The 17981-nt window shown below is 61.9% G+C and overlaps 3 protein-coding genes and 1 long non-coding RNA gene across 7 annotated transcripts; 2 read left to right on the forward strand and 2 right to left on the reverse strand.

Moving 5' to 3' along the window:
- The first annotated feature begins 1316 nt into the window (after positions 1-1316).
- Positions 1317-2625, forward strand: LOC134152894 (uncharacterized). Its single transcript, XR_009961091.1, has 3 exons — positions 1317-1649; positions 1984-2147; positions 2248-2625. It is a non-coding gene; the product is annotated as an uncharacterized LOC134152894 (long non-coding RNA).
- Positions 2626-8136: 5511 nt separating this feature from the next.
- Positions 8137-8538, reverse strand: LOC134152839 (uncharacterized). The gene has a single exon (XM_062598530.1). It carries the CDS (start codon positions 8536-8538, stop codon positions 8137-8139), a length of 402 nt encoding a protein of 133 aa, XP_062454514.1.
- Positions 8539-10340: 1802 nt separating this feature from the next.
- On the reverse strand, positions 10341-14524 carry MGAT1 (alpha-1,3-mannosyl-glycoprotein 2-beta-N-acetylglucosaminyltransferase). 4 transcript variants are annotated; one of them, XM_062598611.1, is made up of 4 exons: positions 14489-14524; positions 13360-13575; positions 12288-12315; positions 10341-11798 (listed from the first exon to the last, which is right to left on the reverse strand). In XM_062598611.1, exon 4 carries the CDS (start codon positions 11752-11754, stop codon positions 10429-10431), a length of 1326 nt encoding a protein of 441 aa, XP_062454595.1. In that variant the 5' UTR covers positions 11755-11798; positions 12288-12315; positions 13360-13575; positions 14489-14524; the 3' UTR covers positions 10341-10428. The 4 variants fall into 4 exon arrangements, with proteins under 4 accessions (XP_062454595.1, XP_062454596.1, XP_062454597.1 ...); XM_062598612.1 differs by having other exon boundaries at positions 14342-14499; XM_062598613.1 differs by lacking the exon at positions 14489-14524 and adding an exon at positions 14216-14290.
- POLR1H (RNA polymerase I subunit H) lies at positions 12190-17487 on the forward strand. The gene is made up of 7 exons (XM_062598531.1): positions 12190-12195; positions 12444-12678; positions 14412-14672; positions 15921-16052; positions 16146-16246; positions 17172-17281; positions 17387-17487. The coding sequence occupies exons 1-7, from the start codon at positions 12190-12192 to the stop codon at positions 17409-17411; spliced, it is 870 nt and encodes a 289-aa protein (XP_062454515.1). The 3' UTR covers positions 17412-17487.
- Positions 17488-17981: the final 494 nt, after the last annotated feature.

Here is a 17981-nt window from a genome sequence, read left to right on the forward strand (position 1 = left end):
TTATTTTATTTTATTTTATTTATTTTGGTTTGGTTTTGTTTTATTTTATTCTTGTTTTATTTGTTTATTTATTACTTTATTTCATTTTATGTTATTTATTTTTGGATTTTTTTCTTTTTGTTCATTGATTATTTCATTTCTGTTTTTTTTTATTTATTTATTATTTTCCCTTCTGCGAGGAAATAATCATCGGAGCCGCCCGATCACGAGCTCCTTCCTCATCGGGTTCCCCCCCACCCCCTCCCCCCGGGTGGGAAGGGAATTTCTGCTGCCGAGCGGGAAGGTCTGACTTGCAAAGCTCACAAAAATACCCGCAAAACTACTACATATATATATATACTTTTTTTTTCTTTCCCCCCAGCCTGTACATCAGTCTCTGCTTCACGCTCGCCGGCGCGTTTTAACATCGTGGCAGGTTGCAGCTGAGCCGGATCGGGGTGGAAATGGGTTTCTCCCCCCCCTTTTTTTTTTTTTTTTAACCTCCCTGTCTTTTCCACCCAATCTCTTTGCGCAACTTTTTATTATTTTTATTATATATATATATTTATATATATATATATATATATATATATATATATGTATATTTTATATATATGTGTATATATATATATTTCCCGTGAATTTCTGCGCCTTCCTTTCCCCCCCTCCCCGGCTTCAAACCCCGGGAGGGAGCTGCCGGGGAAGGTTTATTTTATTTTTTTTTTTATTTATTTTATTATTAATATTATTAATCTTTTTTTTCCAGCCGCCCTCCCGCCCGAGGCCGCGATGCCGGACGCCCGCGATCGCTGCGGCGACCTGGCGGCGGGTGAGTAGCGGCCCCCGGACCCCCCCCCCCACCCTTAACGGGCTGCTTCCAGCCCCCTCTGCAAATTCTTAGCATTTTGTTTTAAAAAAAATATTTAAAACCATTATTTTTTATTAATTAGTATATCGTTGAATTTAAATTTATTAATCTGTTTTTAATTTACATTTTTATTTTATACATATATATATATATATATATATATATATATATATATATTTTTTTTTTTTTTGCATTTCCCCCCTTGGTGGGAGGGAAACTCGGGGGGAGCCCCAACCTCGTTCGCGGTTTTTTTTTTTTTCCCTTTTTCCCTCTTTTTCCCCCCAAACGCCCCGGTTCGGGCGTGCCGCGGGGGCGATGGGCTGGAGGGGGGGGGGGGGGGGGTTCTGCTTGTTTTTTAACGCGGGTTTGGGGGTGTTCGGGGCCGGTTCCTTGGGGTCCCCCCCCCCGGGACACCCCCCCCCCCGGGATCCCCCCTCCCCCGGGACCCCCCCCCGGTCCCTCCCGCAGGTCGCCGCCGCGAGGCGCCGCCCGGCCGCTGCCGCCTCGCCCTGGCCGCCGCCTTCCTGGCGCTGCTCGTCGCCGCCGCGGTCTTCGCGGGTGAGAGGCGCTCGCCGGCCGTCGCTCTGTCTGTCCATCTGTCGGTCTGTCCATCTGTCGGGCCGCCCGTCGGTCTGTCCGGCCGTCGGTCTGTCCCTCGGTCTGTCGGGCCGTCTGTCGGGCCGTCCGTCGGTCTGTCCGGCCGCCCGTCGGTCTGTCCGGCCGTCGGTCTCTCTGTCCATCCGTCGGTCCGTCCGTCGCTCTGTCCGTCCGTCCGTCTGTCAGTCCCTCCGTCGGTCTGTCGGTCCGTCCGTCCGTCGGTCGGTCTGTCCATCCGTCCGTCCGTCTAGCGGCGTCGGGTCCCCCCCCCCGCGGAGCCCCGGGAGGGGGGCGGCGGGTCGGGTCCCCCCCGGGAGGGGAGGGGGGGGGTCGGCGGCAGCTCGGGTCCCCCCCGCGGAGCCCCGGGAGGGGGGCGGCGGGTCGGGTCCCCCCCGGGAGGGGAGGGGGGGGGGTCGGCGGCAGCTCGGGTCCCCCCCGCGGAGCCCCGGGAGGGGCGGGGGGCGGCGGCGGCGGGTCGGGTCCCCCCCGGGGGGGTGGGGGGGTCGCGGCGCGGGGCGCTCAGCGGCTGCCGCCCGCAGCTCAGGCCTTCGGGGCGCCCTGCGCCCGCTGCCCCCCCGGCTGGGTCCCCTTCGGGGGCAGCTGCTACGGCCCCTCGGCCGCCCAGGGCAGCTGGACGGACGGACGGGACAACTGCTCCGCGCTGGGCGCCGCGCTGGCCGTGCTGCCGGGCGCCGAGGACGTGGTAAGGGCCGGGGGGGCTGGAGGAGGGGGGGGGGGGTCCAGGGGGGGGGTCCGGAGCCGGAGCCGCTCCGACGCCCCGCGGCCCCCCCCCCCCCGGGCAGGGCTTCGCCGCCGCCGCGTTCGGAGCCGCTTCGGGCCGCTGGATCGGGCTGCGGCGGAGCGACGAGCGGCAGCCGTGGCGCTGGGCCGACGGCTCCCGGCCGCCCCCGCCGTGAGTCCGCGACCCCCCCCCCAAAATAAAATAAAATAAAATAAAATAAAATAAACCCCCCAAAACGGGCCATTCCTCCTCCTCGGTCTCCTCGAAACGCGGCCCGTCCGGAGGGGGGTTAGTAAATACATATATATAATTTTTATTTTGTTTTTGGGTGTTTTCTGCTCTGTCGTCTCCCGCCGCAGGTCGAGCGTCCGCGGCGGCGGCCGCTGCGGCTACGTGGACGGCGGCGGCCTCGGCTCGTCCGCCTGCGGCGCCCGCAGGAGCTGGCTCTGCGCCGCGGCCGGGCCGCCCGGCCCGAAGCGCCGCTGCGCCGGCTCCGGCTCCCGGCACGAGCCCCACGACGGAGAACCTCGAGGCACAAAATAAAAAAAAAAAAAAAAGAAAAGGAAAAGAAAACAAATAAAGATTTAGAAATAAAAAAAATAACAAGGAAAAAAATTAAAATTTAAACCTTGTAAAATGAAAAACTTAAAATTTAAATTAAAAAAAAATTTAATTTTTAAAAATAAAAAATTAGAAATTAAATAAAAATATTTTAAAAGGTTAAATAATAATTTTTGAAAAAGAGCAAGGTGAAAAGGTGTAATAAATAAATAAGTAAATAACGCGGCTCCATGGAAGAGCCAGACGTAAAGCTTTGCAGCTGGGCATGAAGTAAAAACCCGCTTGGCCTGTTAGAAGGGGGTAAAAGAAAGAAAGAAAGAAGAAACGGTTTCTTTGCATTTTGCGTGTTGCGAACCATGGATTGTTCGGGGGGGAAGCGATTTTTGAAGGATTTTAGCATCTTCAAGCACCCTAAAAAAAAATAATTAAAAAAAAAAAAGCAGCTTCGAAGCAGAGCCAAGGGGCAGCAGGAAATCTGTTTCCAAACCAACCCGGGCAGGTTTCCCCCCCCCCCCTTTTTTTTTTTCTGCACGGAGGTTTGCGAGGGCAAAAAAAAAGGGGGCCGAGCGCTGCAAAGGCATGCGTGAGAGTAACGACGAGTATCGGCGAGTATTAGCGGGTGCGTGCACGATAAGCAACGAGCGCTGCTGAGACGTCGGCGGGCAGGTCGGTCTCCGGATTATAAACCGAGAGGTTAAAAAAAGAGGAAGAAAACGCAAGATTTGGGCGGGGGGGGATTCGCCCCGCTTTGTTGGGGCTTTTTGGAACGGGCTAAAAAACAACGGAAAAAACAAAAGAGCTTTCGCAGGTTTCTCGCCCTGCTTTCGCGTTTCCTTTGCCCGAATTTGTGCCCTTTGTAACCAAAACTGCCGCCGGAAGCGGCTGCGAGGCCGCGCTGGCCGATTCGGTGGCTTTGGTGCAGCCCCGGCGCCGGGCGGGCCGGAGCGTCGCGGTGGGTAACGCGGCCCCTTCCCGCCGCGGACGGAGCAGTGCGAGAAAAATTAACCGTGATAACGCGGGGGGGGGGGGGGGAAGCAAAAAATACGAGTGCTCTGGGGCAAACGAGAAACGAGAGCTTCTGTACTGCTCCCCCCCCCCGCCCCCCGTGCAAACCGAATTGCTCCCGTGCACGGTGCAAAACTCGAGGTGCAAAACCTTGCGCTTGCAAACCTCTTTCCCCTCCCAAATTGCAAACTGCAAAAAAAAAAAAGAAAAGCAAGCATCAATTTTTAGAATTTACATTCGCATTCGTAACCGCCTTTCTGCCCCCCTCCAAACTGCAGATCGCAGAAAGAAAACGCAAAGATTGATTCTGTTTAGAATCGCTTTCGCATTTGCAAATCCCGATTTCCCTCCCAAATTGCAAAAAAAGCAAAAAAATGATTTTTTTAGGCTCACACTCACGCTGTCAAATGCCGCTTTCTCTCCCAGATTGCGATTCCCCCCCAACCCCTTCTTTTCCCGTTGTTTGGGTTTAGGGGATTTTTTTGCTGTTATTTCTTCTCGCCCGGCAGGCTGCCGCCCGGGAGGGCTCCAGGGCGCTCGGGAGGCGCCTGGCGAGTACAAGCGGGTTTTGCCAAAAAGCCGCTTTTTGCCTGCGAGCTGAGGCCAGCCCCCGTTCGGGGCTCTTCGGTGCTGATTTGTGCCTGTTGCTTCCAGAAAGAGAGAAAATAATAATTGCTATTAGTAACAGTAATAATATCAGCTTGGCTCCTGGCACTGATTTTTGGTGGAAAAATCACCTGTTTTGGGGGGCAGGGTGTCTTCACAGTCCCGAACCACACATAAATACCCAGAAATATCTATATATACCCCCAGGCCCCCAGTATGTTCACACCTGCCTATGTACTTTTTGCACGCGACCAGTTTCTCTGCGTGTCCTTAGGCATCTACGGGGTAGACAGGGCACGTCTCCGCAGAGCTACGCGCCTCGAGGAGGCCTCGGCGCGTACCGTGCGCTATCTTCCACCCGTCGCAACGCCATCGAGTAACGCACGCGCAGGTGCAGCAAGATACTGTCCGGTGCAGCGCGCGAGAGCCCTCGGGGCCCCGTTTCCAGGCTTTAGTTACGGCTCGGAATAACCTCGCGAGTAACCTGGGCAAAAGCCGAATTCCCATCTGCGGCCTCCCTGGGTACGGGGCGGGGGGGGGGGAGAGGCCAAGGCAGCCCCGCGGCGGGGTGGGGGGAGCCCGTGGGGCAGGGACGGTCGCGGCGGCGGGGTGTCTGCAGGGCCACCCGAGCTGTTTGGATCACATTTGATAGCGCGGGTTATAGCGCCGCTCACCGCTGTCCTTGGCTCGGGGGGGGGGGGGGGGAAGAGGGCCGAGGCGGCCCCCCCCCCCGCGCGGACCGAGTTGAAAACCGCGCCGCCGAACCACCCCCGCCCCCGCGCACGCTTGTGGACATGCGGACCTGGTTGAACACCCTCACCGCCGCCGTATTTCGCCTTATAGCGGCACCTCGTGCTTGTCCCGCCCCGGAGCCTCAAGCTGCCGCCTAGGGCCCCGTCCGCCCCCTCTCCCCCCGCCGGCGGCGGCGGCCCCGGGCACCGCGGCGGGGCCGAGGCGGCCTCCGGCCGGAGGAGCCGCTCCCGCGGCGGCCCCGGCGCGCAGCGCTCGCTACTCGGAGCAGAGGCCGTTTGCTCTGCCCACCCACCCGCCGCGCTCTTCCAGCGAGAGCCGCCGCCGTGACCAGCTCCTCCGCTGAGCCCTGCGCGGTGGCTCTTAAAAGAGCCTTTGGGTTCCAAGGTTTTCACTGCTCCATCCGCCGCGCTCCTAGCAGTCGCTCCCGGCCGCCGCCTGGTCGCCGCCCGCCGCCTTCCCCCGCGGTCTCTTCGCCTTCTTCAGCCGCTGCCGCGGCGCTTTCACGGCGCGCCTCGGGCCCTTCGCCTTGCCGCCGGGGCGCTTGCCGCCTCTCCTGCGGGCGCGGGCGCCGCCGCCGCCGCCGGCCGCCCGGCCGCGCCGCGCCGTCCCCGCTGCCCGCGCCTTGCCGACGCGGCCCACGCGGAACGAGCCGGCGACGCCGCTGCCCGTCACCCGCTGCAGCACCCCCTTGTTAAGGAGGGCGCCGAGCGCCGCCTTGAGGCGGCCGCTGTTGCGCCGCACGTCGTAGCCCTCGGCGGCCAGCGCCTTCTTGATGACGGCCAGCGAGGCGCCCTTGCGCGCCGTGGACACGCAGACGGCGCGGAGGATGAGGTCCGAGAGCGACGGGCGCCCCCGCTTCTTCGGCAGCGTCGCCGCCAGCAGCGCCTTCGAGGTGGAAGGCTGCGGCGGCGCGTTAAGGCGCGGCATGGCCGGGTCGCCGCGGTGGAGCTGCGCCGCCGCTGGGGCCGCTCCGCTGGAAGAACCCCGCCGCCGCCGGGGCCGCTTTGCCCGGACTCCGCTGCCGCTGGGGCCGCTCCGCTGGGGCGCCGCCGCTCCGCTGAGGGAACCCCGCCGCCACTAGGGCGCCGCCGCCGGGGCCGCTTCGCCGGGGCGCCGCGCCGCTCTCGCTCCCACCGCCGCCGCCCCCCGACTGCGCGGCCGCGCCGCCCCCCGGCCCTTTATATAGCCCCGAGCCGGACGCAACCGAGTCAACCTCCCCCCCCCCCCCCGCGCCGGACGCAACCGAATCAACCTGCCCTCTCGCCTCGGCCCCCTCCCGAGCTGGGCTGTCGCCGCCTCCAAAACCGGGGCTTCCCCTCCCCTCCCCCCCCCCCGAAAGAAGACTGCCACCCCCTCCCCCCCCCCGGCGCCTTGCCCCTCTCGAAATGAAACGATAGCACCGCCTTGACCCCCTCTCCTCCCAGGCCCTTCGCCCTCCAGCCAGGCACTGCAGCAAGCACGTTCCTAGGCTACAGAAAAGCCACGTTAAACAGCTCCCCCCCCCCCCAAAAAAAAAAAAAAAAAAAAAAAAAGATTGTCCCAGGAAAAAAAAAAAAGTAAATCAACAGAACAAACTTCTAGTAAACACAGAACACGCTTGCTCCAAAGCACCCTGGTTTGTCAGGAACTATAAGTGAAAAATAAATCCACAAGCAAGGTGCAAGCCCCAGACTGTTTCCAAGTGGATGAGTCCCTCCAAATAAGTAAATAAATAAAATTATAAAAGGGGATGGGGAAGCAGAGAAGTGCAAAGAAATTAGTTTTCCCCAAAATATGAATACTTCATAACCCCAGCTTTCCTCCACCACCACCAGAGCCTCACAGCAGGATGAGGCCTCTCTTGCCAGGGGAAAAATCCTTGGAGGCAATCAAAAAGCAGCTGAAACAACGAAGAACTAATTCACCAGCCAGTTTAACTTCCGTTGATTAAGCCCTCATAGCAAGTGCTTTCAGTACGGAAAACAAAACGGTATTGCTTCTTTTTCCCTCTTTCCTCTTCACGTTTGCCAGAAGGTTCCTATTAGTTTTAAGCTTTGGTTGAGCAATTTCCTTTCGTTTTATTTCGTTGTTTTCTTCTACTACGTTTTATCTCGTTTTATTGTTTCCCACCACGATGAACCAACGAGCCCTCGAAGTCTCCCAAGTAAGGCCGGGAAAACGAGAGAGAGGGATCACAGAGCTCTGTCCCCATTGGCCGTAAGGACCAATTGCGGCTTCCTATTGGCTGCCGAGATTAACCAATGAGAACGGCGCTTTCCAAGCCGCCCGCCGGAGGCCAAGATAAGCTCCGAGAGTAGTTAAGCGATGGGGGGGGGGAAGCCAGCGGCTGCCGTCAGCGGCGAAAAACGCCCCTTGAGGGGAAATAAAGACGGAGCAACTCGCCTCATTTTCGTCTGCGGTTTTCTTCCGTTTGCATCACCTCTTATAAAAGGCTCTTCGGTATCCTAAGGCTCAATCAGTGCACCCAGGCTCGTGTTGTCAGGAATCACATGCTGCCAGCTGCTGGACCCCAGCCATGCAACATGCCCTGGATAAGGCTAGCAACAAGTTACAAACGCCACCACCCTGTGATTACGCACCAGGGTGATGAAGTTTCAGTGTTTATAACTCAGCATCCTCCATAGCGAGAAATCCTTGCTTTGCCTCAAGGTAATTAATTAGCAAATACCACTCTTCAGAGAGCTCGCTGCAGTGCAAATTCCAGTATCACCAATAAAGTGTCAGCCTTCCACATAATTACAGTCTTTAAACAAATTGCTATGAATTACGCTATGTTCTTTTTTAACTACAAATCAAATTGCTTCATCGTGGCATCACAAACTGACAACAAAACGTGAGTTTCTAACGCTGTACTATTTCTGGTTTTCATCTGAAAAAGCTTTTCAGAAATCCAGCTCATCAAAGATCTGTGTCATAAAATAAATACTAAACAAAGAAAGAAAAACCAGAGTCCTTTTTTGCCTCACACCCAGCTCATACTACCCGAGTCACCTCTTCAGAGCCAGCCCCACGTGGCGAGCTGGAATCAGCTTCTCTGCCCTCGCAGGAACCTCACAAGCTTCACATCAGCAGCCTGAACCACGGCTCGCCTGGCGTGCAGAGCGCACTGCCCCCAATCGTCGAGCAAGGTCAGTAAATGCGCCTCACAGCCCACCTGCAGAGCCGCGACGGCGGCCGCCTGGACCCTGAAGCCTCTCCGGAAACCAGGAACCCCCCGGAGCAACCTCAGGATCGACGAGGCAGGCAAAAAACGAGGCGAAAGCTTCGAGGAGGAACGGAGCTTCTGCCAGAGCGGCGCAGCTCGCTGCGCGAAACGCTTTGGAAGTCGTTTTTCTACAGAATCAGGCGTTTTACGCAGCTTTTTCACGCGCTCCCGGGGGACCCGCCGCGCGGCCCCACCGGCCGCCGCCTGCTTCGACCGCACCATGGCGCTGCCGCTAGCTCACACCCCTGCCCCCCCGCCTTTTATAGGCGCCAGGCGCGTGCTGATTGGCTGCCGCTCACCACGCCGGCGTGCCATTGGCTGCTCCCCACCCGCCCACCAGGCCTCCCCCTCCCGCCCCATCCCGAGGGGAGGACCTGAGTGGGGACTGCGCGGCCGGCCCAGGGCCGCGCCCGCTGAGGGGGCCGGACCTGAGTGGGGACTGCGGAGGGGGCGGGGCTTGGGGGCGCGGCGGTTCCCGCCAAATCGGGCGGGGGGGGGAATTAATTAAAATCTTTATCAGCCTCTTGAGGGGGGCGTGGGGCGATTTTTGATCACGAAGAGGCAGGGGAGTGGTGGGTTTGCAGGCTGCGCCAGGCGAATGCTCAAAGGAATAATAGAATTGGGCTCAAAGGGCTCCTTTTCGGGACCGGGAGCAAAAATAATGCCAAACGCCCCCAAAAACCGCAGCTGCAGCCTCTGCCCCGCTCGGCCTGGGCTGCTTCTCGCCCCGTTTCGCAAGGCGTGCGTCTTCCTGAAGACGCCCCGCGGGGGCCACGGCCCCTCCTCGCGCGGTGGCCGGAGCGCGATCTGCGGTGGGGTTTAACCTCATTTTCCCCTGCTTGGAGGGGATGGACAGATGGACGGACGGACAAGAAAACAGCTCCGAAAAGATCCCCTCCGCCCCCATTTTTCCCAGACCCCGGCGGGCGGGTGCCAATCCCCAGCTCTCGCCTTCCCATGTAGACTGGTGTAGCAGCAGTATATACAGCACAGGGAGCAGTTCGGACGGAGCAGGCAATATAGACAGTGATTCAAGGCCCAGGCCATATAGCCCTATATAGGCCCTGGACCATCGAGCCCAATATACAGCCCAGACTATAGGAACTGGCCCCTACAGGCCAGTAGAAGGCCTGGAGCGGAGGGCCCAGACTATACAGGCCAGTTTAAGACCTGGCCTATAAGGAACAGACCTTATAGCTGCCCAGTACAGGGCCCAGCCCACAGCACGGTATAGGCACATAGGGCTCAGATCACAGCCAAGTATAGGCTCAAGAGTATAGGGACGAGAATGTATAGTCCAGTACAGTGGCCAGGCCACACAGCCCAGTATAGGGCCTGGACCATATAGCCACCAGCCCACATAGCCCAGTATAGGGAGCTAAAATTAGAGCCCAGTATGGCCAGGCCTGCAGTACAGGGCCCAGACCACAGAGCCCACTATAGGGATGGGGCCGTATAGCCCCATACAGCAACTGGATCACGTAGCCCAGCATACGGCCTGGTCTATAGGAACCAGCCCATACAGGTCAGCATAGGGACGGCTCCACGGCCAGGATCCAGCAACCGGGCTGAGACGGAGGCGAGGGGGGGAAAGAAGCACTTGGGGGGGGGGTCTGATTTTCCTTATTTTCCTTTTTTTCTCTCTCTCTCTTTTTTTCTGTTTTATTCTGGAAAATAATTTCTGCCGCTTCGCGGGGGGCTGGCTGAGCCCGAACCCTTGTCCCTCACCGCTGGGGCAGAGCCACGAGGCGGAGCAGGAGATGGGGCCAGGTCCCCCCACGGGGTGGGGGTGGGGGGGCAAAAACCCCGGAGGGGCCACGGGAAACCCCCAACGCGAGAAAAAACAACCCAAAAAAATAATAATAATAACAAAAAAAAAAAAAAGAAAACCACCCCAAGTCAACAAGCAGCGGCGGAAGAGCCATCCTTTGGTGCTGGCGCGGGGCTCGACCTCCCCCCCGGGCCATGAAAAAAGAAAACCGCCCTGTTCCCCCCTCCCCTCGGGGTGAAAATCTGATAAAACCAACCCGAGGGGGCAAAAAAAAAAAAAAAAATGGAGGAAGGAGGAAAAAAAAAAAAAAAGAAACACAAAGTGGGGGAGCAGGGACGCCGCTAACTCCAGCTCGGGTCGTAGCCCGTCCAGTCCGAGGGCGGCGCCAGGTAGACGCGCCGGCCGCGGTAGACGAAGCTGACGATGCCGCGGTAGCCGGCGCGGGGCACGCCGGACTTGAGGTCGTCCATGAGGCCCAGGGCCTTGGCGAAGGCTTTGAAGGAGTCGCGGCCCGTGTACTGCACCCGCACGGCGCCCAGCTCGCGGCGCCGGTTGCCCTGCAGCTCTTCGACCCGCACCTCCGGCGCCGCGTAGACCCGGGGCAGGAACGAGCGTTCGTACTCCTCCTTCTTGAGGTAGGAGAGGTCGAGCCGGGTGAAAGGCACGAAGCGGTCGTTGAGCTTGATGAACTTCAGGTACTGGTCGAAGAACTGCCCGTGGCTCACGCCTTTGCGGCCGAACGTCATGGTGCGCGACACCTCCGGGCGCACGCACGAGCGGCCCCGGCGCTGCTCGGGCTGCCGCATCCAATCGTCCCAAAACGCCCGGGGCCACTTGGGTTCCAGTTCGTCCCACAGTTCGGCCAGCAACAACCAACCGAGACCCGGGAAGAAATCGGTTCGGTAGAGCAGCTCGGCCTGCCCGGCGTCCACCATCTGCTCCTTGCCGTTGTCGTTCCACGCCGAGACGCACCAGAGGCTGCGGTCGGCCAGGAGCAGCGGGAAAGCGGCTTGGAAATACTCGAAAAAATCCGGCGCCACTTCCAGGTCGTCCTCCACCACGATGGCGGCCCGGTAGCGGAAAGTGCGGAAAACTTGTCCCAGGGCCCAGCGGTAGTGCCGGGCGATTTTGTAGTAACCCTGGAACTTGCGGTGCTCGGCGGGCACCGGGATGTCGCTGAGGTCGGGCTGCCGGATGTGGGCCACGGCGTCGCCGTACGAGGCGATGACCCGCGCCGTCTCGGCGTGCCCGCAGTCCTGGCTCACGATGACGGGGAAGCGTTCGGGCGAAGGCCGGTAACGCAGCAGCTTGTCCAGGCAGCGACGCACCGTGCTGCGGTCGCAGGCCATCACCAGCACCGGCAGGACGACGGAGGCGGCGGGCGACGACGGTGGTGGCGGCGGCGGCGCCGGGGGGCTGGTGGGCGCCGGCGGGCGCCGGCGCCGGCCCCACAGCCCGCTGTAGCGGTGGATCTGGCGCAGCAGCTCCTTCTGCCGCTCCAGCTCGGCCTCGGCATCCTGCGCCAGGCGGATCACCTCCTCCGTCAGGCGCCCGTGCTCGGCGGCGCCGGGGCCCGCCGGGCGGCTCCAGAGGAAGAGGAGCAGCAGGCCGTTCCAGGCGACGAAGAGCGCCGCCCCCCACAGCGCCAAGCTGCTCTTCTTCAGCATCCTTCACCGGCCCCGCTCACGCCGCCGCCGCTGCCGCCATGGACCTGCGGAGGGGGGGGGGGAGGAAACCGAGGGAAAAACCCCTTAAAAAAAAAAAAAGAAAAAAAAAACCACCCTCCACCCCTGCGCCCGCTCGCCAAACACCCTGAAGAGGAAGTCACGAGAGGAAGCAAAACAGCCCCGAAGCTAAAACTTGGAGGAGGAAGAGGGTGGTGGTGGTGGTGTGTGTGTGGGGGGGAATAAATACGAAAAAGACTCGATTTGCCCCCAAAAGTCCCAGCGCGCGGGCAGCCGGGGCAGAGTCCGCTCCCATTAAACGTTAACTCAGCTCACGCGAGCGCCGCGCTCACCGCCAAAAGGCGACGGGCGGAAAAGCCGCCCGGGCAGTGGGTTATTTTTCCCCCCCTTCCACGTGAAAACGAGGGGAATAGATACATGGATGTATTTTTTTTTTTTTTTTTAAAAAAAGGGAAAAGCGGCCCCCGCCCAAAGCTTTCGGGGAGGCCTCGGCGGCCGCTCCGCGAGTTACTCACCCGGACGCCGGCGAGCCCGGCCCGACTCCTGCCGGCGGAGATAACACGTCAGCAGAGCAGGAAACGAGGGGGAGGGAAAAGTGGGGAAAAAAAAAAAAAACGAAAAGATATTGGGTTACTTAAGTCAGGCAGGGGGAGGCCGTCCCGGCTCGCCAGCGCCCGGAGGTGGAAGCCACAGCGGTGCGAAACCTCCCTGCCGCGATCCGATTTCCAGCCCGGGGGGGGGGGGGGAAGCCGGCGGCGGCGGCGGAAAAAAACGGGGGAAAACGCGCCAAAAAAAGCGAGCGGGTCGCGCCGCCGCTTCGCCTCTCCCCGGAGCCGCCCCCTCCCTCCCCGCCCGCCGGCTCTCGAAACGGCTCCGATTCAGCCCGAGAAAGCAGCTGGCGCCGCGGTAAGCCGAGGTTTTTTCCGGGGAAAGCCGGCGGAGCCGAACGAGTAAAGCGACTTCCCGCCCTCCCGCTCGGGGATTTACCCTGCCGACTGGCAAAGGAAGGGGGAAAAAAAAAAAAGAAAAAATAAGAAGGGGGGCTCGCGCCCCCCAAAACGCCTCGGGACGCCCCAAGGCGGAGAGCCGAGCCCGGCGGAGAAGCGAACGGGGCCGCGGCGGCGGCGCTCGAAGGAGGCAGGTTAATGTGCTAAAGCCGCCGGCGGAGGAAAGTTTAAGCCGCTTTTCCTCGGCCCGGTCGCGGCCCGAGCTCGGAGCGGCGCCGCCGCCTCGAGCCCCGGCAGCGGCCGAACGACCCCGTTCGGCGCCCGGCTCGCCGCCTCCCCGGTCTTTTCTTTTTTAATCTAAGCCGCTATCAACCAAAAGCGCTCGGTAAATAAACCTCCCCGGTTAAAATAAACACACGAAATAGAAGAGCCGGCCGCCCCGCACGGTTCGGCTTCCCGGCGACGGGAATTTCCCGGCCCGGCTCTCGATTCTCCTGAAAAATCAGGGGGTTTTCGCCCCTCGTCGCTATTCCGGGGGGATCAGAAGCTCCCTGGCGGCGAGAGCGGGAGGAAGCCGGTGCAGGGGGGAGGGGGGGGGGGTTAAAAATATATATATATATCTGTCAAGCTTTGGGCTTACCTGGCCGGCGCCGGGGGGAGGGGGCTCGCTGGGGTCCCCCCCCCCCGTCGAGGCCGCCGAAATGGGGCCCGGCCGCCGGCGGTCCCGGTTCCGGCGCTTTTCCGCTCCGGAAAGCGGCCGGCTCGGCGGGGAACGTCAAGCCATGGGGAGGGCGGAGGGGGCCCCGCTGGGCTCCGGCGCTCCGGCTCCAGGGTGCTCCGGCGGCTCCGGCGAGCTCTGCGGGGGGGGGGGGGGGTTCACCCACCCCATAGGGGACAGGCCCCCTCCCCCCCCCATGCACATACCCGTATAGAGGGCAGGGCCCCCCCTCCCCCGGAGGCTCCATAGGGGTAGTTGTGGGGGGGGGGGGGGGAAGGGGGCTGTACACATCCCTTTAGGGGCAGGGGACCTCCCCCAGCCCTATCACCACTCCATAGGGGACAGGGACCTCCCCCTACACGTCCCTATAGACACCAGGGCCCCCTCCCCAGCCTTGCTCCCCCCCATAGGGCACAAGGACTCCACCTATACACGCCCCCTATAGACAACGCACCCTCCCCAACCCATTTCAGACCCCCCCCAGACCTTCTCCTACCCCACAGATAAGAGAGACCCACCCCCCACATAGCTCTATAGGGGACAGGGATCCCCCCACAGCCCTGTAAGGGACAAGGTGCCCCACACACACCCCTATAGGGCACAAGGACCCCCTCATACACACTCCTATAGGGGACAAGGACTCCCCCCCCGTTTCTCTATATGGGACAGGGGCACCCACACACACCTCTATAGGGGACGGGCCACCCCCAACACACACTCCTCTAGGGGACAGGGAACCCCCTACAGCCCTATAAGGGACAAGGCGCCCCACGCATACCCCTAGAGAGGGCAGGGATCGTTGTACATGCCCCCCTATAGGAGCCAGCGACTCTCTCCCGCCCCTATAGGAGACAGGACCCCCCCAAACACCCCTATAAGGGACAGCAGCGCCCCCCGCTCCCACCTCTATAGGGGACAGGGATCCCCGCGCACAGCCTATAGGGGACAGAGCCCATATCCCCCCCTCGCCATAGGGGCCAGGAGCCGCCTCGACACTCCTATAGGGGCCCGGGCCGCCCCCCGCCCCGGCCCCTCCGCGCCCCTCCGGTACCAGCCGCGGCTCCCGGCAGCGCCCGCCACTTCCGCCTGCCCGCGCCGGAAGCGACGCCATGGCAACCGCTCGGCCCCGCCCCCTCCCGCCGCCGCGGCGCCGTCCAATCAGCGCGCCGGGGGAAACGGGGGGGGAGGAGGGGGTTCCCCGTCCTCCCCCGCGCGGCGGAATGGTACAGTCCGAGGTGAGGCGGGGCCTGGAGAGCGGCCGCGCCGGCCACGCCCCCTCCTCCTCCTCCTCCGCGCGGTCACGCCCCTTTTCCCGCGCGGCCACGCCCCCTCCCCCCGCCCCGCGGCCACGCCCCTCCTCACGGCCACGCCCCCTTTCGCGCGGCCACGCCCCCCGCGGCCTCTGCAGCGCCGGCCCGCCGCCATATTTAACTTCTTTAGGGCTTTTCCGGTCAGTTTGGGGGTCTTTTGCGGGTTTTTTTTTTTTTTTGGGGGGGGGGAGGTGATCGGGGGGGGGGGGAGGGGGAGTTCGCGCCCCGCCCCCCTCCCCGAGGCCGCCGCCGCCATTCGCGCGTCGCCTCAAGCGGGGCGGGAAGGCGGCGGGTCACGTGGGCGGAAGAGGGCGGGCCGGCGCCGGCCGCTCTGGGCGCCGCGGCGGGCGTTCGTCTTGTCTGCTCCGGGCGGTGGGACACGTGGAGGGGCAATAAGGGGCCGTGGGGGGGGTAATTAGGGGGCTGGGGACGCTGAGGGGGGCAGAGGGCAATGGGGGGCGAGGGGAGGAGGCAAGGGGGGACCGGGGGGCAATTGAGGGGGGCAGAGGGTAGTTGGGGGCAACAGGGGATAATGGGGGCAACAGGGGGGCAGGGGCAATGGGTGGGAAATGGGGGGGGCAGGAGGGTAAGAAGGGGTGAGGGGGGCAATAGGGGCCGGTGGGGGCAAGAGGGTGCAAGGGGAAGGGGCAATGGGGGGGGTGATGGTGGGTCAGTGGGGGGGGCAATAGGGGCAGGGGCTATAGGGGGTGGTGGAGGCAATGGGGGGATTAGGGAGTGATGGGGGCAATGGGGGGAAATGAGGAGGGGGGCAATGGGGGGCAAGAGGGGCAATGGGGGGGCAATGGGGGGAAATAAGGAGTGAGGGGGCAATGGGGGGGCAAGAGGGGCAATGGGGGGTAATGGGGGAAATAAGGAGTGAGGGGGGCAATGGGGGGCAAGAGGGGCAATGGGGGAAATAAGGAGTGAGGGGGGCAATGGGGGGGCAGTGGGGATGATGGGGGGGCAACGAGGGCCATAGGGAGTAATGGGGGCAGTGGGGGGGGGCAGAGGGGATGATGGAGGCAATGGGGGGCAATAGAGGGGCGTGGGGGTGATGGGGGGCAATAGGGGGTGATGGGGGCGCAATAGGGGGTGATGGGGGGGCAGACGCCCCCCACCCGCCCCCCATTTCCACCCCCCCCCCCTTCTCCTCCCCACCCCCTCCCCCACCAGCCATGGAGCAGCCGCCCTCCTGCTTCCAGTCCTGCCTCGACTTCTGCCCCGAGTGCGGCTCGGTGCTGCCGCGGCCGGGCCCCCGGGACGCCGTGCGCTGCGCCCGCTGCGCCTTCGCCCTCGACGTCGCCGGTGAGCGCCCGAGCCGCTCGGCGCGGCGGGCTGAGGCGCCCGGACGCCAGGGCCCTCGCCGCTTAGCGCCCTTTCCGGTCCCGGTTCGGGCAGATTTCGAGGGCAGAGCCGTTCGCGTCGCCGTCGAGTTCAACCGGCTCGAGTCGCGGGCGCCGCGGCCGTCCCAGCCCGCCCGCGGCCTCGACGGCCCCGTGGTGAGTCCGGGCGGCGGCGAGCGGCGTCTCCGGGTCCCGAATCCCGCCGGGATGGGAATAACCCCCCCCAGCATGGGGGTAAATCCCCGCTGGGTGGGAATAACCACCCCCAAGATGGGTATAAACCCCCTTGGGATGGGAATAGACCCCCCCTGGGATGGGAATAACCCCCCCGGGATGGGAATAACCACCCTAAAATGGGTATAAACCCCCTTGATATGGGATTAACCCCCCTGGGATGGGAATAACCACCCCAAAATGGGTATAAACCCCCTTGATATGGGATTAACCCCCCTGGGATGGAAATAACCACCCCAAAATGGGTATAAACCCCCTTGATATGGGATTAACCCCCCTGGGATGGGAATAACCCCCCTTGGGATGGGAATAACCCTCCTTGGCATGGGGGTAAATCCCCGCTGGGTGGGAATAACCACCCCCAAGATGGGTATAAACCCCCTTGAGATGGGAAGAAGCTCCCTGAAGATGGGAATAACCACCCTGAGATGGGAATAATCCCCCTGGGATGGGAATACCCCCTCCCCCCGGGATGGGTGTAACCCCTCTGGGATGGGAATAACCCCCCCGTCGGGATGGGTATAACCCTGCTGGGATGGGAATAACCCCCCTGGGATGGGTTTAATCCCCTGCGGGATGGGCATAACCCCCCCGGGATGGGAATAAACCCCCCCGGGATGGGTATAACCCCCCCGGGATGGGAATAAACCCCCCAAGGAGGGGTATAACCCCCCTGGGATGGGAATAACCCCCCCCCCGGGATGGGTATAACCCCACTGGGATGGGAATAACCCCCCTGGGATGGGTCTAACCCCCATGGGAAGGGTCTAACTCCCCTCCCCCTGGCCGGGAGCCGGGGTGGGGGGGGGTTGGCTGACGGTTCGGGGCTGGGGGGGGGGGCGGGCAGGTGGAGCGGCGTTGCCCCCGCTGCGGCCACGACGGCATGGTGTACCACACGCGCCAGACCCGCTCGGCCGACGAGGGCCAGACCGTCTTCTACACCTGCGCCCGCTGCGAGTGAGTGCCGCCCCCCAGCCCGGCTCCCCCTCCTGGGATCCCCCCCCCCGGATCCCCCTAACCTCCCCCCCCCAACCTCCCCCCCCCCATACGCTTCTCCCGCAGGTTTCAGGAGAAGGAGGATTCGTGACGGCGCTGGAGACGCTGCTTTTTGCCCCCCTCCCCGGGGCTTTTTGCGGGCAATAAAAGCCCCCCCGGAGCGGTGACTCGCGGCTGTCCTTCGGGGCGGGCACCTGGGGGGTGTCATCGGTGCCTCATTTCCACCCCCCCTTCACCCTTATCTGCCCTCCCCCTCCCCTCGTTGCCCCTTAGCTGCCCGCTCTGCCCTTCTCTGCCTTCCCTGGACCCCTGAACTGCCCCCCTCAGGCCCAATTTGCCCCTCTCGGGCCCTTGAACTGCCCCCCCAGCCCCAATTTGCCCTACTTGGACCCCTGAACTGCCCCCCAGGCTCAATTTGCCCCTCTTGGGCCCCTGAACTGCCCCCTCAGGCCCGATTTGCCCTACTTAGGCCCCTGAACTGCCCCCCAGGCCCAATTTATCCCTCTCAAGCCCCTGAACTGCCCCCCCAGGCTGGATTTGCCCCTCTCAGGGCCCTGAACTGCCCCCCCCCAGGCCCAATTTGCCCCTCTCGGGCCCCTGAACTGCCCCCTCAGGCCCGATTTGCCCTACTTAGGCCCCTGAACTGCCCCCCAGGCCCAAT

Source organism: Rhea pennata, chromosome 34 (genome assembly GCF_028389875.1).
Source record: "Rhea pennata isolate bPtePen1 chromosome 34, bPtePen1.pri, whole genome shotgun sequence".
NCBI classification, from domain to species: Eukaryota; Metazoa; Chordata; class Aves; order Rheiformes; family Rheidae; genus Rhea; species Rhea pennata.